Here is a 23,622-nt window from a genome sequence, read left to right on the forward strand (position 1 = left end):
GAAGAAGAAGAAGAAGAAGAAGAAGAAGAAGAAGAAGAAGAAGAAGATTTCTTACATAGCTGTATCAGGAAGAACTGCAGATGTTAGGTGACTCTGCTAAGTCTCTTGGCCATTCCTATTTCTCCCCTTCTCTTTCTACCCTTTGTCTCTGTTGTCTCAACCTCTTGTTTGGAGAGAAACACTCCAGAAGCTGGTTTCCTTGCCTATAGAAAAGTACTATCGAGTATTCATTCATTAGTCATCCCTAATACTTGATTCAGTGGAATCTTTCCCTATGGCCCTTATAATTCAATTTGTAAGTGGGGAATAAGGGATTCTTGAATGGAATGTATATAATTATGCAAGTGAACATACCAATTTGTGCTCAACAGCAGACAAACATTGGTCTCTGAAACTTACTGCAAGAAATCTGGTAGTTATCCACGAAGCCATGGGGCAGGAGGAAGTCAAGAAATGCCATGACTACCATGAGTCCTGGCAACTCATTTGGTTTGCAAAACACCTGCTAAGTCCTAGAATTCTCTCACATCTGCAGACAAAATTGCTGGCTCTCTGAAGTCAAGATGCCTGCAACAGGAATTCTGCTAATGAAGTGCTGAACTGATTGTCGACCACCTGTGATCCTCCAGTAGGATGAAGCTTCTGGAAGGCAGAGACTCTCTCATTTTTATATTTAAATCTCCAGTACCAGCACAGTACCTGGCATGTAGTAGGGATGGGGACAGGGATGGAACTGTGATCTCACTCATACCAGAGCTAGGGAATCCCTCTACCTCTGATAAAGCCCTCATTTCTCAAATATATGGAGAACTGAGTCAACTTTATAGAAATACAAGTCATTCCCCAATTGACAAATGGTCAAAGGATATGAATAGGCAGTTTTCAGACAAAGAAATCAAAGCTATCTATAGTCAAATGAAAAAAAATGCTCTAAATTACTATTGATTAGAGAAATGCAAATCAAAACTTACAATCTTAAGAAGGCTGTCTACAGCAGAGGTGTGAAACAGGCTAGCATTCCCAAGTGTGGCTGAACCAGATTAAAATGTAATTGGGAAATATTTTACAAAATAAATAAAAATACAACAGAATATAGATAATGTTAATCTGTGGTTTTCTATATCAATATGCACCCTGCAGGGATTCTTGTGTACCGATTAGTGTCCTTTTGAGACCACTGGCCTAGAACACTAAGACTTGTTAAGTAACTTGTTAAAATACTTGTCCAGGGTCATGCAGTCAATATGAGGTGGGACTTGAACCCCGGCCGTCCAGACTTTGAGACCAGCTTTTTATTCCCTATGCCCTGCTGCCTCTCCACTGTGTATATGGCACTTTAATAAATGCTTGTTGATTAATTCATTTGCTTATAACACATTGGAAGAACAAAACATGCTTTTTGCTTAATTCTGCTATGAGCAAGATTTCTTGTGTAATGCAAGATAACTGCCATCAATGTATTTATTATATTCTAATTTCAAAATGCCAATGAATGAAAGAAAAGAGCATTTATTAAGTTCTTAATATGTACAATGCACTGTGCTAAGTGCTAGTTCCTGGTCTCATGGCATTCTAATAAGCAGAAACAAACGCATATAATGCAAACACAAGCCTGCATTATTAGTGTTGACTCCCTCAGGCCTCCCTAAATCTAGGCCTTCACTTGGACTCAATTAAAATATGAATGACCTTTATTTGAGAAAGGGGTCTTGTAGGAGGACTTGCTTAGGGTTTTAGAAGTCAAAGTCAAAGTATCAAAGGTGAGATTTGAACCTAGGGCTGCCTAACTCTATCTTATCCAGTCGAGTAGGCCACCTCTGCACAGCTGTATGTAGCCATATCAATAGAAAATTACTATCTATCTATCTATCTATCTATCAATCTATCATCTATCTATCTATACACACATGTATAATTGAATTTTATGAGATTGAGTGCTGGAAAGAGTGTTAGAAATTATCTAATCTAGCTCTTTCTTTTTTATAAGTGAGGAAACCTAAGGCCCAGAAAGGTTGATTTATCTGCCCAAGATCATACAAGAAAGTAGCAGAGATAGGATTTGAATCCAGGTCCTGTGGCTTCAAATCTAGTGTCCTTTCTACCACCCGTGCTGCCTTAAATTGATAATAAAATATGTCATTAGTTCCTATTAAGTAGAAAGTATTATTAATCCCAAATCCCATTCCTCAATTATGTTGGACAAGAAACATTTATTAGATTACTATCATAATTCAATTTGATTCTCTGAACCCAGTTCTGTGGTATGTAACACTGCTTTCTGAAGTTAGGCAAGGGACACCCAATTTTTTTAGAATCAACTTCTCTTGGGAAAGGAGTTTAATTCTCTGGGTCAACGTAAAGAATTCTTTTATAGCATGAATCCCTCCAACTTCCCATCTACCTATGGAAGAATTGGCTTAATTGCTACTGTTCTTATTATAATACCAAATTAGATAACCTATATAAAGCACTTTGTAAACCATAAAGTGCTTTATAAATGTTAGCTTATGTTTATTGTTGTTGTTATTATTATTATTTTGGATAGGGGTTGGTCCTGTGATTTTATTGGTGTTACAAACTCCCAGGTGAGGAAATTCCTTTGGGTACTAATGCAGATAAGCACCTTTTCTGTAGCTAAGAACATTGGGAGGTTAAGTGACTTGACCAGGGTCTCACTGCCAGTATGTATCATCAGAAGTAAGACTTGAACCCAGGTCTTCATGAACAGTTTTCTATCTGCTACTCTCTGTTGCCTATCCATTATTTTTATACACATCCAAAAATACTGGTTCATTTAAAAGATCCAAGTGGAAATAGTTACACTTTAGATGTCAAGATACATCCTTTAACCAATGTCAACCTATGTCCTCGAAAACTCTAAAAACATTTGGCTGGAAACAATTCTGCAGCTGGGCTATATCTGCTCACTCCCTTTCCTTTCATGGTTTCTTGCTGTTTTACAGCTGCCTAAATACAGGGTCTTTTGTTTTCATTTCAGCTTCATCTGGTCAGGCTTTAGACGCCCACCTGATGTACTCAGTGACACCTGAATTAGTTGTGCCAGGCCTTGCTGTGAAGTTCCGTGCTGAAGGGCACTCACACGGAATATTACCAGCAGGGGCGGATGAACCATTAGGGAACACAGACTCCTTGTTCATATAGATGTCTTAAGTAATCACTATAATCATAAAACCAATGTAGAAAAGAGAGGCAAAAAATCATGGTACACTAAGTAAAACTGAGTAACCTTGGACAACATTTAGAGATCAAGTTTCTGCTGAAAACTCAAAGATAGTGACATTCTTCTTGTAATTTATATCAACCAACTGAAGAAAGAGTCTCTTTATTAAAAAAAAAAAACCAACCCAAGAGAGTCGTTTGAATTCCTGGTCTATGTGTGTTTGTTTGCCTATGCGTACAATTCGCTTGCTGCTGTGATGTAGTGGATAGAAAGTTGGGCTTGGAATCAGAAAGACCTGGATTGAAATCTTGCCTCTGATACACTCATTTTATATATGACCATCTCTGGCAGGTCCCCATGGCTCTCAGTACCTCAAGTAACTCTAATAATTTGCATGTAAAGTGAGAGTTTCCATGCAGGAAATACTCAACACAGATGAAATGACTAGTCCAGACCACCTACCTCTGCATCCTAGAAAAAACCCATATATGTATGCAATTACTAATAGAATGAACTTTAATTGTACAGAACAGAGTAGTAGGTGGCTGAAGGTTCTCACAGCAGTATTCTGCTTTGTTCACTGATCTAGGCACACTCAGAGAAAATATAATACACTATTCTATAGCTATAAGAATAATTATACACTTCAAAAAATGCCAAAAAAATTCAAAAAAATCTTTGTTTAAGATAATTGCAATCACTGCTCACAGAATGCAAAATTGGACCAGGTGGGCTGGCCACCAATTTGTCATGTTTAAGTCAGGAATCTGGCTAAAATAAAAACCATCTTTGGGCTTTTCTGGCCTGATTACTTTTAAACATAATGTTTATGCTGTTAGACAGCTACAATTAGGCCCAGTTAAGTGCTGCCCATTTTCAGCTCTAGAGTGAAACTTTCAGAGAGACAAGTGACTCTCTTACAGTTAAAGTTCTATAAGGTAAACAGAAAAATAGTATAGAAGACGGACGATTAAGTCCTTAGGGTTGTTTTTCTTTAAAAGCTCAGTTGCCCTGTCAATGCCACAAATGAGCTTTTGTAGCATTTTCCCCTTGTTCTCCAAAGGTATAATTTATGGCCTTACATTAATCTATCCCAGTGTTCAATCACTAGGTAAAAACAACAGGTCAGAAAACAGGGAGCCCTGTGTTACAAATCAGAATGGATTCATTTTCTAAAGAGTTAGCAATAGATGCAATTTGTTATTCATTTTAAACACACACACACACAAAGGTGATTATATTCTGCCTTGTGGAGGGTATGAAAAAAAAAGGCACATACACAACTGGACTTAAGGAATTCAATCTTGGGGGAGGCACTTTCAATCCAGAAACTAATATATCACATGGTGTAATGGAGCTGATCAGATCTTGTTTCTATCTGTAGGGAACAACCAAAAAATCTCACGTTTGCTTACCTTTGCCCTCCACATTAGCCATAGTTTGAAAACATCAACATGGCGCCCACACTGTAAAGCCTTGTCTCCAGTATCATAAGACAAGTCGTAGTGTTTATCTTGTTGAAAGAGGTAGGAAGCATGCATCTGGTTGCAGCTCTGCATCAACCCCTTAAAGAGACAGGGAGAAAGCAAAAGAAATCCCATCAAGTTTGCCAATATTTAGGGTTGAAATAATAACAATCAAAAAGTCGTGCTGTTGTGACAAGTGAGGTAGCTTGTGACCTGGAAAATGAATGCAGAAGGATTCATGCTATGAGATTAAAGAGAAAAAAATGGGAATAATTTTTCTCAATAGAAAGGACAAGGACACAATTGGTTGTTGAATTAGTTTTATGTATAGTAAGTGGGCCTAGAGTCAAATGTTACTGGACTATAACCATACATATGTGCTTATGCTTTCATTCTCTCCTTAAAGATTAGGCCTTTATAACAAGAAATCATAATCAGGAGCTCAAACCATGTGAAATACGGGTTCTTGTGAAATATTAGTTTGCAGCTAGGAAATATAGGGGATAGAGTGCTGAACTTGGAGTCTGGAGGACCTGAGTTAAAATCTGACCTCAGACACTAGCTGTGTGACCTTGGCCAAGTCACTTAACTTCTCTCCTTATCCGTAAAATAGGGAAAGTAATAGTGCTTATTTCACAGCATTGTTGTCAAGTCCAAATGAGACATACGTACTTTGCAAACTTTAAAGCTCTATATAAATGCTCCTCTTTCTCCTCCTGTTCCTTCTTCTTCTCCTTCTCCTCCTCCTCCTTCTCCTCCTTCTCCTTCTTCCTCCGCCTTCTTCTTCCTCCTCTTCCCTCCTCCTCCTCCTCTTAATGTCAACTATCTGAAGTCCTGGCTTTGTTGTAGTTCAAATGTTTCCATATGTATAGATATAGTCTCTAGTTATACTGATTCACTAGTCATATTTAAAAATTTTGATTCAGTAACAAATTAATCTTTATAGATTATCTAAAAACTGTGATTCTTTGTACCCTCTTACCCCTTTTCTACCACTGCAGATGTGCATGGGAGCCATACAGTACGTAGAGCCCTTTTTTCTTGTGGGTAAACCATTTATCACCTAGTGGACATCTTAGCTAAGCTTTTTCTGGGATTGGATTTAAAGTATCTCTTGCTTGGTTGAACCTGCCTGGGCTTGTGTAAGGCAGTCAAAGCTTTAGAGAACCCTGGATAATTTCTCTACCATGGTGAACCAGCACAGTAGTATTTGAGTTAAAAATTAACATATGGGATCTACTTCTCTTGGGTTGAGTAAAGGATGTCATCCAAGAAGTGTATGAGTGAAAAAGAAGATGGGCTGGCCTGTGATGAGTGTGAGGGATTATTGATAGACAGTCTGTGTACTCCATTGTTGTCTTCATGATGTTAAGAGAATGAAGAAGGCCCTTAGAATATTGAGTGTCTCAAGTCTATGGGAAGACGTGGCTTAGAGTCACACAAAATGGGCAGGCATAGCTGGGCTGTGATCTAAGTGTTTCTAGTGAATACTGCCATTGATAAGAGATGGGTCCATTGGAATATGGGAAGATATTGGAATATTTTGGCTTTTGTTTGGATCAGACTTCAACAAATGAGTATGGCTCATTCTAGTGGGTTTTTTTTTCTTCATGTTTGCTTCTAATGCTTTCTCTTACAATGATGGTTTCAAAGACTAGTTGGGGCATTATTTCAATACATTAAAAGTTAACAAGAGTAAAGATGTTACTATTCTAAGACAATCTTGATAACCTTTTAGTAGAGTGAAAAGTATCCTTATCAAACTGAATTGCTCATTATAGTTACAATGGGATTTTGTGAAAAGCAAAGATCTTAGTACCTTAGTACCCTAACCTTGTCATGCAGAATGGGTAGTGATGATAAGCATTTGAATTGTCCCAAAGAATAGTGTGAGTCATGCTTTCTGTTAAAAAAAAAGTGTTTTGTTTTAATCACTTTCAATTTCTTCGTTAGAAATTACCTAATACTTTATAACTTGCCATGAATCCCAAGAGGCCTTTGTCTAGTCTTTTTATACAAAGTGCCATAGTACCTTTTGGAGTATGTTTTCTTCCTGAATCATGAATAGATATGAGTGCCTTAAAAAGTGGAACTATTTATTCAAAATTAGTAATGAAATTAGACCCTGGGCTATTTTTTTTATTAAACTAAAGATACAATGGAATAAAAACTTGAAGACAGAGCCTGTAGGTCTGAATATGCAGGCTAAGAATGAACAAAATCTTTACCTATCTCATAAACCAGAATCCATTTTGTCTTTAGATTCCATTTTGACTTGAAAATAATCAGATTATTTTTAGAATGGACAAAAAGAAATCACATGCAATATTACAAAAGGTATGGATGAAAATAGACTAACTGGGGCAGAAAAGACAATATGTTTGAGGAATAAAAATAATAATAGCTAGCACTGATAAAACACTTTAAATTTTGCAAAGGGCTTTACAAATATTATCATTTTATCCTCATAACAACCCTAGGAGATATACCCATTTTACAGAAGAGGAAACTGAGGCAAACAGGGTTAAGTGACTTGCTCGTGGTCACATAATTAGTGTCTAAAGTGGGATTTGACTTCAGGACTTCCTGACTCAGAGTGCAGTACTGTCTTTGCTATGATACCTGGCTGCCTATTTAGAGCCCATTTAGGCTTCCTACAGAGATGGAAAAATATTAATAACCAACTTTTATAAAAATGTTTTAAGTTTTTCAACAAGCATTAATTATTCATCTTCCATGTCTACTCTGTGTCAGGCACCACATCCTAGGTGTTGAGTATATAAAGACAAAAGTGAAATTGTCCCTGCCCTCGTGGTGCTTACCTTCTATTGAGGGGAATCAACATCTACATACGTAAGTAAATATGGACCACATACAAAGTAGATACCAAGTTGTTTCTGGGGCAGAATGGCTAGTAAATGGGAGAGGACAGGTTTCATGTAGGAAGTAAAACTTAAATCGAGCCTTGAAGGAACCTAGGGATTCTGGGAGGTGTAGGTGAGGGGAAGGAGGGCATTCCAGGCATGGAGGACAGCCTATACAGAGGCAGAGATGGGCATGTTGAATAGAGGAAGCAGGCCACTTTGCTTATAAGATGGGGTATGTGAAGAAGCCTGAGAAGATAGAGTGGAACCATCCTGAAAATGACTTTTAAACGTCAAACAGAGAAGAGGGAACCATAGGAGTTTTTTGAGCAAGGGTGTGACATAGTCAGACCATGCTTCAGGCATATTAATCTGGCTACTGTGTGGAAGATGGATTGGAGATGGGCGACAATTTAGGAAAGAAGGCAAATTTAGAGACTATTATAATCATATGTTCAAGACTGATGTAAGTAGTATAACTATTATTGCCCCCATTTTATAGATAAGAAAATGAGACTCAGGACAGTTAAGTGATTCGCCCATTGTCATACTTTTGGTATCGAAACTGAGATTTTGAACCCAGGCTCCTGACTCCAAGCTGAGGGCTCTTTTCACTATTCTCCTGTGGTGCTTTTTACTATATAACATTCACTTCTATTCCATGGTTGCAGACTATACAACTAACCCCAGATATGTAACCTCATAGATACGTGTCACTGATCATAATAAAGACTGGCTAAGAGTGGGGGTGAATTAGCATAATCCATCATGCCTAATGGAAACCCAGTTCAAAGAATATGAACATTTGGTGATGGGTCAGTGACATTGGCATTGTCTTTGCATAAAAATGTCAGGAAAAATTGCTGAAATGTCTTCTCTAAAGACATTCTCCCAATGGGAGGTGGCACTCCTAACTGAGGTTTGTTCCACTGAACGCTATGGATGTCTCCAGAATGTGTATGTTGGCACTGGTGCCAGCGTACACTAAGGAAAGCTTGCTAAGCTAACTATGTTACCTTTACCTCTCTGAATCTCAGTTGCCTTATCTGCAAAATAGGAACAATGAGGCTTCCATGACCTGGCTCATGGGCTGTTGTGAAGAAAATGCCTTGAAAACATTCAAATGCCATACACATTTGAGCTGTTATCATCATTACTAATACTAATGTAGACAATAATAATGATAAATATAGGTGCTTCTTGCTGTCAATTAGTTGTTACAGAGAGCAACAAATATTGAATCAGAGAGAGCCCCTTATCTGAACCATTCATTTCCGCCAATTCTAAATGCATATGACTCCACGATAAATATAAAGCACAGATTCTCTACGCTTGATAGTGCGATTTTCCTTAAGTGCAGATTTAACCATCTTACTCCCCTGCTCAAAAAAAACTCCAGAGGCTCCCTATTACCTCTAGGATAAAATACAAAGACCTCTTTTTGACATTTAAAGACTTTGCCAACCTGGGCCCATGCTTCGTTTCTAGCTTTATCTATCCATTACTCTCCTTCCCTCACTCTTTGGTCCAGCCAATTTGGCCTTCTTGTAGTTCCTCACACATAATGTCCCATCTTCTGTCTCTAGGCCTTTTCACAGACTGTCCATATGGCCTGGAATGCTTTCCCTCTTCATCTCTCCCTCTTACAGTCCCCTTGGTTGGTCTCATTTTATTATTGTTGTTTAATCATTTCAGTCATCTGTCTCTTCGTGACCCCATTTGGGGTTTTCTTGGCAGACATACTAGAGTGGCTTACCATTTCCTTCTGCAACTCACTTTATAGGTGAGGCAAGCAGGGTTAAGTAACTTGCCCGGGTTCACACAGAGAGGAAGTGTCTGAGGCTGGATTTGAACTCAGGAAGATGAGTCTTCCTGACTCCATGCCCGGCACTCTATGCACTATGGCACCCCCTAGGTGCCTCTTTCAAGACTTATCCCAAATCCCATATTCACAGAGACCTTTCTTAGTCTGTCTAGTTGCAGGTCCTCTCTCTGAGCTAACCTGCCATCTACTCTGTAAATACTGTGTGCATACCAAGTTATTTGTATGTTGTTTCCTCCAGGAAAATGTGAGCTCTTTGAGGTGAAGGGCAGCATTTTTGCCCTGCTTTGTAGCCCCAGTACCTAACACAGTACTTGTTACACAATAAGCACTTAATACATATGTTTTGATTGATTTTTTTTAATCTGGGAAAAACGAGACTGAACATTATGGCATTATAGTGACCAAGTTGGGCCCTATAGAAAACATGAGAAAATGTACTTCCCTCTCTTCTCCATGGAAATGGGGAACTTTGAGGGTGGAATATTGCATAAACTTTCAGATTCATTTGAAGTGTTCGTTAGTTTTGCTGAATTTCTTTTTTTTTCTTTTAATTTTGTTGTTGTTGTTGTTATAAGGGATGGTTCACTACATAGGAGAGGAGGAAAGGACATATTCAGAAATAAAAGTGACATAAAAGTAAATGATATTAAAACTGAATTTAATAATAATAGCTAATATTTATATAGGGCTAAGCACTTTACAGATTTATCTCAATTGATCCTCACAACAACGCTGGGAAGTAAGTGCTATTATTATCCCCATTTTACAGATGAGGAAACTGAGGCAAACAGGTGAAATGACTAATCACACAGTTAATAAGTGTCTGAGGCTGAATTTGAACTCATGCCCTCCTCATTCCAGGCCCAATGATCTATCTATTGCTACACCTAGTTGCCTCTAAAATAATTCCCATTTGGAAACTATGCCCATAAAAACGGAGAGGCCTTCGAAAGCTATGACTGAGTATTAGATTTAGTCTTCTCCCCCTTCCTACCCTTCAAAGTCTTTTGAGTTTAATTTTTTGGAGGTTCCTGGGAGAAACAACTTAACTAGCATTTGAACCCGCTCTTCCGTTTTGTCGTTGTTCAGTCATTTCCGTCGTGTCCAACTCTCCGTAACCCTATTTGGAGTTTTCTTGGCAAATATTCTGGAGTGGTTTGCCATTTCCTTTTCCAGCTCATTTTACAGATGAGGAAACTGAGGCAAATAGGGGTAAGTGACTTGCCCAGGGTTACACAGCTAGTAAGTGTCTGAGGCCAAATCTGAGCTCAGGTCTTCCCTGAGTCCAGGCCTGATGCTCTATCTACTGCACCATGTAGCAGCCCCAGTTTTGTCTCTAACCATCATCCAATTTCCATATATGCACCACTTATGTCCCACGTAGGGAGAAAATGTTCTGAAGGAATAAAAATGAAACCAGCCCAAACCTACCTCTTCTCTAACCAGCAGAGCTGAGCACTGCAAGGGGACGCCCATCATCTTGTGAGGGTTCCATGTCACGGAGTTGGCCCTGAAATAAAATCAAACCATATAAGAGAAAAGCTTCACTGAGAGAGTCTCAGGAGACTCAAATTCTATGGGCAGGGCTCAGGATTCCAAGGTACCCCTTCCCATTCCTGATGTGTCATGCTTACAACAACAACAAGCATTTATATAGCTCTTTAAAGTTTGCAGGGTGTTTTGTGGGGATTCCAAAATTGTCCAATCTGCAAGAAAAACCACTGAGGCAGAGCTCTGAACCAATGGCACTTTATTAAAGGGTCCATGGCCCATGCTGATGAAGTGGACCTCGGATCTTTCTCACCATCTGAGATGCCCCCTTCCTCCAGGACCTTAGTTTTATAGTACTTGATACCTGGACAATGCAGGTGAAGCAAACTAAAAGTACAGCATCTCATTGGTTGATAGACCTTGCCCTTCACCCTCTAGGAAGGTCTCACAAAATACAAAATCCCATTGGTTGACAAATTGGTTAATGAGCAGACCTTGATGGACTTATTTTGACCTTTCAGGAGGTCCTGATGGGCACACCTATGGGCAAACTGGCAACCAGGGTCACTTGTTGGTCAAGTGCTCATGGTCATCTCACCATGTTCCCCATGCAATAGAGAGATGCCAAGGGACAGAGCAACAAAAGTAACTGGGGAACTTTCCATGAAATTGAGTCACCTCCACCATGCTGGACTTGGTCACCACAACAAGTTAAAACAAGGGTGGAGGTCCTCTAGTTAGCTTCCTGTGATTAAGCAAGTGAATTTACAATCTGCAGTTCTCAGCTCTGAGGCCTACTATCAGAATTTATAATCATCACCCCAATGGAATCATATCAAACTAATTAATACTGATTGGAATAAAATAGGGGTCCAATAAAATAGGGATCCGATTAATCATCTATCACAGTTTTCTATACATTATTTTATTTAATCCTCACAACAACCCTATGAGGTAGGTACTATTATTACCTCCATTTTACATGGGAGGAAATTAAGTCTGAGGAAGGTTAAATAACTTGCTTAGGGTCATACAACCAGTAAATATCTGAGACAGGATTTGAACTGATGAGACCCAACAAACATGACTTGAATATGAATTCTCTGTCTTGCCACATAAAGAGTAGAAAGATCTTAGCGAGAGAGGCAAAGAAAGTGCCTCCATATGGCCCTGAGCACTCACATTTGTAGGTACTTATTCAGTCTTCCCTGGGGCACTCATAGGACCAGTGAACAGAAGAGAAGAAATGTGCCTATTTCTGGTTTGGGGTACTTAATAAGATTTGGAGCTCAGGGAAGCCCAACATTCCCTGGTAGCAGTCTGTTCCTTTCAAAGTCAGTACATGACTATCCTCTGGAAGAAATACCCAAAGCAAAGTGGGAAGTCTAATGTAGGATGTATCTCCCTCTGGCTCTAGATGGAAAAAAAGGCAAGCAGGCTGAAAGCCAGAGAGTTCTTTTTCTCCCTCTTTTTTCACAATAATGAATGTGCTTCCCACGTCTTAGTGACGCTGCCTCAGCAGGAAGTTAGGAAATGAAGGCGGAGAGGAACCAATCTATCTATTTGATGAATGGGTATCAGTCAACCAGACAACAAGTACTGGCTGAGCATCCCCTGTACTTGTGACACCAAATGATGTGGTTAATAAGACAGTACCTTATCCATCTTCACCTCGGCTAAGACTGATGGCACCAGTAGGAGACCCTCAGGCTTAGAGTTGAGGAGAAGAAAGTCATAGCAGAAATATAACTAGCAGGGCTGCCACTCTTGAGGAAATGACCTAGTGAGTCTCAATAAGATGACCCTCCCCATAGAGAGAGCCTAACTGGCACATTTCCTACTTAGCTGCATTCCTTTGGACTTTTCTCCATCATGCATCCAGGAACCTCACCAACCTGCAGGATTGCATCAACATTGGTACTCACACCTCATCCATACCCTCTGCTTTGGGACCCCTCTAATTGGAGCGCAGAGTGAAGAACTCTTCTCAAAGTCTCCATTTAAGGAAGGCACCCAGGCCAGCTATCATGGCAGCCATCATGGGAAATGGCTAGCCATTTCCCACCTGACTGGACTCCTCTATCATGCTCTTCTCTCCATCCTTCCCATCCTTCCTTCTTCCTACCTGCTTTTCATCTTCCTTTTGTCTGTTGTTTTCTGCTTGAGGACAGGGACTATTTTTATATTTGCATCCCCAGCACTTAGTGCCTGACACATAGTAGGTACTTAATAAATGCTTATTGACTGAGTGACTTTGTACCTTCCCCTCACTCCTGTACTTAGCCCAGTCTTTGCACACAGTAGCTACTAAAAAATGTTAACTGTGTCAACGGAAGAAAGAAGGTGTCTGCGATGAGATTTGTCACCTCTGTTTCAAAGAAACTGTAATATTGGTTGTAAGTCTCTGCATTACTTTATTTTCTAAGCTTTCCTTCTTTTCTTGGTTACCTAGGTGACACAGCTCTGAGCATGTATCAAATGCTTCTGTAAGAGAGATAGACAGTACATGTTGAATTCTCCATGATTCTATACTGATTCTGCTAGAAACTAAGATGAGAAAATAAATGTTCAGATCTCAACACTATTGAGATGATGCAATATTCTGCTAAAAGTGTCTGTGCTCCAACAAGAGTTTTTGGAGTCACTGTGTCATTCCCCACAAATGGGAAGAGAAGATAGAGACTTGAAGAGTCCCTAACATTTTAAAAATGGTCTATAATAATAAATACTGAAATTTGTATTAGCACCTTGAGACTCTCTCATTTTAGCTTCACAATAACTGTCATGTAGTTATACAGTTGGTAAGTGTTGCTGGTCCTTTAAGACTCCAAGTTCAATACCCCTTATAAATGGCCACACTTTCTTTCCCTCCATAGCATTATTTTACAGAATCTCAGAGTAAAAAGGTATCTTGAAGGTGACCTAGTCTAACCAGTACCTGAATAGAGATTCCCTCTGCATCATTTCTGATTCTACAGCCTCCAGTGTTGGGGAACTCACTACTTCCTAAGGCAACCTATTCCACATGTGTACAGCTATAATTTCCAGGAAGTTTTTCTCTATTTTGAGCCAAAATCTCTGTCTCCATAACTTCAGACCTATTGTTCCTAGCTCTTATCTCTGGGGTCAAGTATAACAGCAGCAATAACAACAATAATAACAACAAGTATTTATAGTGTGTTCAGGTTTACAAAGCTCTTTGCAAATATTTTCTCATTTTATCCTCACAACAATCCTGGGAGGTAGCTGTTATTATTATCCCCATTTCACAGATGAGGAAACTGAGGTTAAGTGATTTTCCCAGCATCACATAGCTAGTAAGTATCTGAGAAGGGAGCTGTATTGAGAGTCCAGATCAGGGGTGGGGAATGTGTGGTGCTAAGGTCACATGTGGCCCTTTAGGTCCTTGGGTGTAGCCTTTTGACTGAGTCCACGCTTTATAAAACAAATCCTTTTATTAAGGGGATTTGTTCTGTGAAGTTTGGATTCAGTCAAAGGGCCACACTTGAGGACCTAGAGATTCGTCACCCCTGGTCCAGACCTAGCCTTCCATCCCCTACACTACCCATCTGCCTTAAGGCTAACTCCTCTTTTACACACTAATCCTTTAATATTTGAAAACAGCCATCTTGTTCCATTCCCTGTCCTCATCTTTTTTTTTCTCTGGGCTAAACGTCTTTACTTCTTTTACGTGAAACTTACATGGCATGGTTTTGATTTGCTTATCTATCCTGGTTGCCTTCTTTTGACATTCTCCAGATTGTTAATATCCTTTCTAGAATTGACTTCTGGAACTGAACTTCATATTTGGGACATGGCCTGACCATAACCTTCTTCATTTTGGACTCCTGTGCTTCTCTTAGTGAAGCTTAAGTGGGTACTGACTTGGCATGTCTCATTGCTGACTCACATTGATCTTGGGGTCCACTAACCCTTATCCCTTCCTCCAATTATTTTTCACAGGAATTATTATGTGGCCAGACATCCCTATTTGTGTTGCTCCTTTGTCATTTCAAACATAATTTCTCTCTCTCTATGGTCTTTTTACTCTTCATGTGGCAGGACAGAGTCAAGTGTTCCATCTGGGGTTTCCACCTATTTCTGGTCTGATAGCTGGGTAAGTGGGGCAGGTAATAAGACCGTGTGAGGATATTTGTGTGAAAGTTCCTTGCTCTCCTGGTGAGTATATGTTATCTCCAGTACCCTAGCATGGTGCTTTGCACATAATAAATAATAATTATTAATTAATATCGTTTGTCTATTTGAATTATTATGAATAATAGCTAGCACTTATATGGTGCTTTGAGGTTTGCAAAGTGCTTTACATGTTATCTCATTATATCCTTCCAATGTCCCTATGATGTAGGTACTGTTATTCTCATTTTACAGATGAGGAAACTGAGGCTGGGAGAGGTTAAGTGACTTGCCAATAGTCACACAGCTAGTTGGTATCTAAGGCAGGATTTGAATTGAGTTTTTTCTGATTCCAAGTTCAGTACTCCATGCACTTCACTGCCTAGCTGACAATTGAATAGGGTCAGTTCTGTCCTTTATCCCTCTGCCCCTCCCCCAAAAAAGGCCCATAGTTCCTTTGTTTTGTGTTCCAGGGGGAATCTGAACCCTCACTAGCTCTCAGAACGGTAGTGATGTCTATATGGGAGCAGTTCTGTTTCCAACCACCAAGTACTGGCCTCATTGGGTTAGCAGAAGGGGTGGTTATAAAAGTAGCCCCTGACCTTGGAAAAGGTCATGTGGTCATCAATTTTGGGTTGGCACGTAAGAAATCATCTAATCCATACAGAGAAAGGGATCATAAAGATCTCCAATGAGGGAGAAAGCCAATGGGACAGCCTGTTTAATTTTTGATTGGCCCTAATTGTTATGGAAGGTTTTTTTTTTTCTGACATCAAGCCTTTTTTTTTTCACAACTTCCACCCACTCCTCCTGGTTCTGCCGTTTGGATTAAACAGAACAAATTCTCATCCTTTTCTGATGTATCAGCCTTTCACATACTTGACCACATTTCTGTCATTCCCTCCCTCCTCTAGTTTTCTTTTCTCCAGGCTCAACATTCCCAATTCCCTCAGCTGATAATATTGCCACAAGGCAAATGCCCTCTTTGTTTTCTGCTGGCCAGCTATTAACAGTCATCGAACCTTGTTTCATTGGGGAGAGTAGCAGCTCTTTGCACTCACTGCCTTTAAGCCCTGCATGAAGAAGGACATAGCAAGCCAGGTTGGGGGGCAGACAGCCTCTAAGTCTGGGGCTATTAGCTCTACCCTGTCTGTGTCGTTGACTGTGCCTTCCCACCTTTACGAGTCCCTGAGCCATAGTTATTCATTTCCCTGTTCAGATTTCATTCATTATTTCCTTGTATAACATTTGAACCCTAGGCTTCAGGGTTATCTCTTCATTTTAGGAGAATAGATTTCAAGCCGGAAAGAGCCTTGGAAGGTTATCTCATCTGACCTCCTCATTTTCTAGCTAAGGAAGCTGAGATGCAGAGAATTTACCCATAATCATATCTAGTAAGTATCAGAGCTAAGTCCTTTGTAACTATCCCAGTGGAGATTTGAACCCAGGACCTCCATTTATACAACCAACACTCTTTTCCACAGCACCATCTAAAAGTCCCTGACACAATACTCAGAATCCATTTCTTGTACTCTTTTAACCAGTCTGGATCATTGGTGTATGTGCTTGATTCACCTTCCACACAGTTAGTGCTTAATGAATGCTTGCAGAATTGAACTGTATATAGTTAGACTATGATTCCTCCTGGACCTTCTTGACCTGCCTGGAACTCTGGGCTGGGGCCTAGAACAATGCTTTGCACATGTCAGGTGCTTAAGGGATATTTGTTTAATTGAATCAAATCTGACACAGACCCATGATGTCCAGTCACACTATCCTTCTGTTTGGGCCTCTTTGCTTTGCATGGATCGCTCTGCCTCTGTATGTGATCTATTTTCTCCAATTTGACTTGAAACCCCAGGATTTGACCTTGGTTTTACCTTCTGCCTTCAATCACCTGGCTTCCCTCTCTTCCTTGACTCACTGGTTCTCCTGTTATAACCATTCCTGTGATGCCACATTGCCTGCCATGCCAGACCAGATTGGCCTAGCTTCTGGTCTTGGCCTCTCCAGGGCTGCCATGTCCTGCTGCTGTCTGTGACCTGGGGCTGACAGATGCTCCCACACGCCACTGGGCTCCTCCTTCTGTTTCTGGGACGGACATCTTCAGGAGAGGCTTTGGCGCCGAGCCTGTGGGGAGACTGCTTTCCTAGCGAACATCTGGCTATCTGGCAGGATGTGGTGGGCATTTGGTTGCCTCTAATGAACTCTGCTTCCCATCTGAATTGGGGAGGGGAGAGGACAAAGCGAATGACCGTAGCTCAGACTTGCGTTTTGTGAGACCTCTTTGTTGGAAGAACCGGGTGAACTTCCCCCAGTGTCCAGCAACAATTTCTGAAGCTGCTATAGCAGCCAATATGCTTTGAGTGTCTTTTTTTTAACAACATACACATTTTTTTTTGTTTTTGTTTTTGTTTTTGCTTTTTAAACAATTGGGGTTAAGTGACTTGCGCAGGGTCACACAGCTAGTAAGTGTCAAGTGTTTGGTCTGAGGCCGGATTTGAACTCAGGTCCTCCTGACTTCAGGGCTGGTGCTCTATCCACTGTGCCACCTAGCTGCCCCACATTTTGGTTTTGAATTGAAAATGTATACTCTGTCCTAATCATTTTCACATCTGCTCTGTGAAACTGATTCTCAATAAGGGCTCAGCCTCCAAGCAAAATGAACCTAACGACAAAGTTTAATGTTATAGGAGAAAACAGTTAATATAAGACTAAAATCATGAGACATTATCCCAGGTGTGTCTCACTCTAAGTAAATGGGTATACAAAAATTCAATGTACATTACAAAAGAATTCACAAGAGCCTTATCTTCAAATAGCCAGCTCCTGGACTGTGTTTAAGAAGATTCGATTTTGAAGAATTTAATTTACACATAATCAATGGGAGCTGCAAAAAGCCAGGCATACCTGCATTCCAGGATTCTCTGGAGTCTCAATGGGCTAGCTGCCTTTGATACTGCTGGGTAAATGTGCTTACCTTTCCACACCATTAAGCTTCCATTTATGTTTCCGGGACATCAGTAGTCCGCCACCCCAGGCTGCCTAAAAAAAGATCATATGATCACAAGTTTTAAAGCTGAAAGGAAACATTAGGGACCACCTATTCCAGGGATTCTTGACCTGGGATCCATGGATGGATTTTAGGGGATCCCTAAATTTGGATGGGAAAAATGACATCCTCATTTTCACCAATGTTTAACTGAAATTGATCATTTCCTTCAGCTGTGAATTTAGGCAACAAACCACAGTAATAGTAAGTAGTGGCACAGTTGTGGTAGAGATTTTGAAATATAACTTACAGTCATCACTACTTCAAAACTGCTGCAGCTATTAAACCTACTGGTAGATATTAGTATACCACAAATTTATTTTTTATATTTTGATGAAGTATTAATTTTTTGCTATTTGCCAGTTATTTTGACACCTGTATTTAAATATATTTAGTTTACTTTGTAATTTTATCTATTGTATACACTTAAAACATTCTTAGAAGTTCATGGACTTCACAAAACTGCCAAAGGGGCCCAAGGCATAAAAATGTTCACAAACCGTGATCTAGTCCAGTGCTTTCATGGGAATATAAGAAAAACAAGAACCCGTCCTTCCTTTTCTAGATTTCTCTGATTAGGGGACACAAATAGCCATTGGTGCCTTCTACTAGATAGGTGATCTTGCCCACTGAAGACCACCTCTCTGACTACAGGCATATTCCAGTTTGATTATATTCTGTACTGGCCTTCTGAAGAGCAGAGTTGGGTGGATCTTCCCAGAATCTCTGACTCCATTCAAACTTTGAGGTTTGTGTGGGGAGAAATACTTAGGGGACATCACCTCTGCCTGAGTACAGTGCAGAGGGGTCCACGCTGTTTCCTCTCCTCCTGTCATTAAAGTTCTAGTGCAGAGTATGTGGAAATAAAGCCTAGGAATCTGAAGTGTGAAGAAGGGGGGTCCTTTGAGGCATGGGGTCAGCTGGCTGGGTGGGAAAAAGAAGTCTAGTTTCTCTCTTAAAAAGGATGTAGCCCTCAACAGGAGGATATAAAAGGTTACCTTGCAAAGAAGAGCATATTAAAAAAGAGGAAATTCATCTAAGGATGCAGATGAATTTTTTTTTAAAAATTTATTTAAGCAGGGAGATAATTGGATAATTTTAGAATGGGTTGCCTAACAAGTTGTTAATCTTCCTGGAAGGGTCTTCCATTTACCAAGATTTGTACCAGTGGAGAATCACCTTTGGAAAATGATGTGTCTAAACAGAATAGAGATTCATTTGAAAATTCAATTTTTTAAAAATTTGCAATATTGAAAAAAAAACCCTGATATTTATGTGCTTCATTGGTATCCTTGTGATGTCCAGAGACAAGAAAGCTGCCAGCTCATTGTTTAGACCCCCCCGTGGTGACCTTATGGGAGGACAGGAATAAGAGTGGCTTAGGACCCGAGGCATGGATGTGTTGTGATCTGCTTTGCCAGAGGGAATTGCCACATGGATAAAGGTCACAGATTTTTTTCAAACATTGCCAAAATAATTCAAAATTTAAAATATAAAATAGATATGCAGTTTTAAATTATTTTTGTATATTATTATTGTAATTTAAGTTTTTTTTTCACTTTTAGAAGATACACACTAACCTCAGAGTTACATAATGGGCTTATAAGGCCTGTTTTATAACTGAGGATTTGTGTTACTTTTCTTCTCTATTTTAATTTTAGAAATCACGTAAAAATAAAAGAGCATGACAGAAGTTTGAAAAGTTAATACAGTATTTTGAAAGAACTCCTATTTCTATTTTCAATAGGAAATATGGGTCAGAGATCATGGAGCTGAACTCAGAACAGAGAGGATGTCTTATTTTTAAAGTCATTAAGGTGACTCCTTTTAGTGGATTGGTTAGCAAGGTTAAACAGGCTGGTCAATCTTTGTGTAACTGGGCAGCATGTCGTAATGGAAAGAAAGTGGTTCATGAGACCCAAGTTCTAATTTTGGTTCTTCTACTAACGAGCACCGTGACTATATGCAAGTCATTTAAACTCTTTGGGCCTCAGTGACATCATCTGTAAATGAGAGAGTTGGTTGTATTACATGGATTCTAAAGTTCATGCTATAATTTCCTGCCTGGGACCAGGCCATCCAAGAAGATATGCCTAGTTTTGGCATAATCCACAGTTCTGGGTTGGGGGGGATGGTAAAACAAAACAAAACAAAACAAACAAGTTTCTGATAACAAAGAGGCAACTTTGCTTCTTGGTCCATGATGGTAAGAATTTGTCAGGCCGGCCTGACCTTAACGAAGGAAAAGGAAGTTCAGTTCTCCCAGGTCCTAGACTCAAATCCAGTCACAACAACAAAAATAACTAGCATTTATACAGCATTTAAAGATTTTCAAAGTGCTTTATATTTTTATTTATTTATATTTATATTATATATAATATGTTATACATTTATAAATATGTATTTATAAACACATTATATATAACTATATTTATATTTCATTGGATTCTCATGATCATCTAGTGAAGTAGGTGCTATTATTATCCTCATTTTACAGATAAAGAAATTCTGATTATGCAGGCTGAATGACTTGCATAAGGTTGCAAACAATCTAAACTTAAATCCTTTTAAAAATAGACTTTTCATTTGGAAATATTTTGGGTGGGCCTGCCTTCATGATTCTTTGGAATGCATGTAATTAGTCATGAAGGCAAAATACTGGAAACATAAACTATATTTTCTAGGTTGGTTAAAATGAGAAACTGCATGAAACAGGGTATAGCCAACCTAGCAAATACCCAAGCCTGCTTTCTTCATCAAGCCCACATGTCTGATGTGGAATCCTTTTTGAAAAAGTTTCTCAACTTTGGGCTGCTGACCTAAACTCAACATCTTATCTCCTTTAAAGGTGTTGCATAGAAGTATCACACAAGCAAAAAGGAAAGAAAAATATTCTGGGGGGAAAAAGACTCTTACTGTAAGTAAGTTTATTGTTTGCAGTCAATTTGCTCAGTTCTGTAATTTGGGAATTAGATCTTTAGTTCCATTTGCTATTTACAGGGGCCAGAAGACTTCTATGATTAGGAGTTTCCATCATGATGGAAATATGTTTATTAATACATTTCAAAATGTATTGAACTTGAAAGGGTCCAACCCTTTTGCATAGAGACAGCATGGTACAGTGGAAGAAATGGTGGAATTGGGGTCAGATGACCATTGTTTGAATCCTCATCTTGCTACCTGTATGACCTTGGGTGAGTCACTTATGCTCTGGGTGCCTCCATTTGCTCATCTTTAAAATTAAGGAGTTGGACTAGATGATCTCCAAGGTTTCTTCCAAGTCTAAAGCTATGGTTCTCTGATTTTACACAAGCAAGTTGAGGCATCAGAAGATAATAAGTCACAGAAGTAAAACGTAAAGGGACACTGGAGGTGATACAGTCCAACTCCCTCATTTTGTCATTGAGAAAAAAAGGGCCCAGACAGGTAAGTGACTTGCTCATTGTCACACAGTAATTAGCAACCGAGTTTGGATTCAAAGCCAATCTTACGATTTCAGATTCAGATTTTCTGTCACATTACCCTGCCTATCATTGACTTCAAATTGATTCCTGGAAACACTAATATTAGGCTGACTATAGCCTTCCATACTCCCTCCAGCCATGATGGGGAACTTAAGAAGACCACCATGAAAAATTTTTTTTTACAAAGTAAAAGAAATAAATTCCATTTTTTATCCCAAGAGTCACAGGCAAAAACCAAAAACAACAGCAGCAAAAAGAAGTTCCTAGAAGAAAAAAATAACCCACACAATTTCCCAGCCCCAGACTTCCTGGGGGGGAAATCCTTCAGGAGTTAATTCTTCATAGGGTACTTACATCCACATGCATCCAGATCTTATATTTTTTGCAGATGTCAGCAATAGCTAGAAGGGGATCAAATGCACCATACACAGTGGTTCCTGCGGTGGCACTCACAAAGAAGGGAACAAATCCCTAGATAAAAGAAGAAAGATAAAAGAGTGTGAAGGAGTAGCTTACCTGATGGCCATTTCTTAGATATAGTCCAAACCACCAGGCAATGTACCTTGGAAAGTGCATTCCTTCTCTGGAACAGCTATTGGGGAGAAATAAAAGGTGAATCTGCTCCATCATGGTTGCTATCTATCTATCTTTCTATCTATCTATCGATCTATCTATCTATCTGTCTACCTCTATCTTTGTCTGTATATATATATATCTACCTTTATATATACACACATATCTAAATATATGCATATATATCTATCTCTGTGTATATATGTTTATAAGTATACTTATATAAGCATACTTATATATTCATATAAGTATATAGTTATGTGGTATATATAGCATATAAACTTATATAAATATATACTTACACATTTCCTTATATACTTCCCTATATATTTATGTAAGTATATAGTTATATGGTCTATATAGCATATAAACTTATATAAGTATATACTTATACACTTCCTTATATACTTTTATACATATATACATAGAAATAGACACATAGAAATAGATTGATTGATTTAAGATTGAGGGCCTGGAAAATTCACTGTATATAAATATATGGATGTATATCAATATATATCCTTTATCTATCTATCTATCTATCTATCTATCTATCTATCTATCTATCTATCTATTTAATTTTCCAGGCCCTAAATTTCACCCTCCTCTTACCGTATTCTAACCTGATCCTCCTCTTTTTCATCATCGATTCATCATGTTCCCAGTTTCCACACAGATAGGTGGCAAAGTGGTTGAAATGTTGGGCTTGAAATCAGGAAGATCCGAGTTCATAGCTGACCTTTAGCTATGTGACCCTTGGGCAAGTTACTTAACTCTGCCCAAGTTTCCTGAATTGTAAAATGGAGATAATAGTAGCACCAACATTATGGGATTGTTGTGAGGATCAAATGAAATAATATTTATAAAGTGCTTATCACAGTGGCTGAAACATAGTAGGTGCTTAATAAATGCTTGTTCCCTTTCTCCTTTCCCCATTGATCACTGGGAACTGAAGAAATAACATCTTCCATGGGCCAAGATGCTTTTATTAAAGATGCATACAGAAAGACTGGAGAGGATTTTTTCCATGGAGACACAGGGGGAAATGTTCAAAGGTGAAATCATGGGTTTACCAGCTTTATCACATTTCCCCCCTCCCCATCTTTTCTGTTCCTGTCTCCTTTGGATGTTAGACCCCTGTTTTACCTCTAGGTGGCACAAAAGGCCAAGGCTGTAAGCCTTCAGGATGCTGTCTGACTAGGAGACAAAAGACGTGATACACTCCGACTTTCTCCTCCCACCTTCTCTCTCACTTTGTCTAGCCCTGAAAAACATGTATGCTCTTTTGCTGTCCTAATCCCTGCAGGCTGCATTTGCCGAAAACCTCTACTAACAGAGCAGAGTCTTGAAAACAAAACTGATCTTGCTGGTCTATGAACCAAAGTGGAAAGTGGATGACTTCACCGTGACAGCTTAAAGAAAACCTTACTTGCTCCTTGCAAAAGATGATATTTGGAGAGAAGAAAAACCATGTTTGGATGTGTTTGAAGATAAACTGAGCTGAAACTCAGAGTTATCCACAGTTTCTCCTCACATAAGATACATGGAAGCTTTGGGATTATTATTAATGAT

At 39.2% G+C, this 23,622-nt stretch overlaps 1 protein-coding gene across 1 annotated transcript in view; it reads right to left on the reverse strand.

Annotated features, from left to right (window-relative positions):
* Nucleotides 1-23,622, reverse strand: part of GAD2 (glutamate decarboxylase 2) — an 82,869-nt gene that overhangs the window by 18,673 nt on the left and 40,574 nt on the right. The window contains exons 10-13 of the mRNA XM_027841623.1: nucleotides 21,832-21,948; nucleotides 17,942-18,006; nucleotides 10,768-10,846; nucleotides 4,597-4,746 (exon numbers count right to left, since the gene is read on the reverse strand). Of these exons, the coding sequence (XP_027697424.1) occupies nucleotides 4,597-4,746; nucleotides 10,768-10,846; nucleotides 17,942-18,006; nucleotides 21,832-21,948 (411 nt within the window). The remainder of the gene's footprint in view (nucleotides 1-4,596; nucleotides 4,747-10,767; nucleotides 10,847-17,941; nucleotides 18,007-21,831; nucleotides 21,949-23,622) is intronic.

Source organism: Vombatus ursinus, unplaced genomic scaffold (assembly GCF_900497805.2).
Source record: "Vombatus ursinus unplaced genomic scaffold, bare-nosed wombat genome assembly UNPS02014861.1, whole genome shotgun sequence".
Classification (NCBI taxonomy): domain Eukaryota; kingdom Metazoa; phylum Chordata; class Mammalia; order Diprotodontia; family Vombatidae; genus Vombatus; species Vombatus ursinus.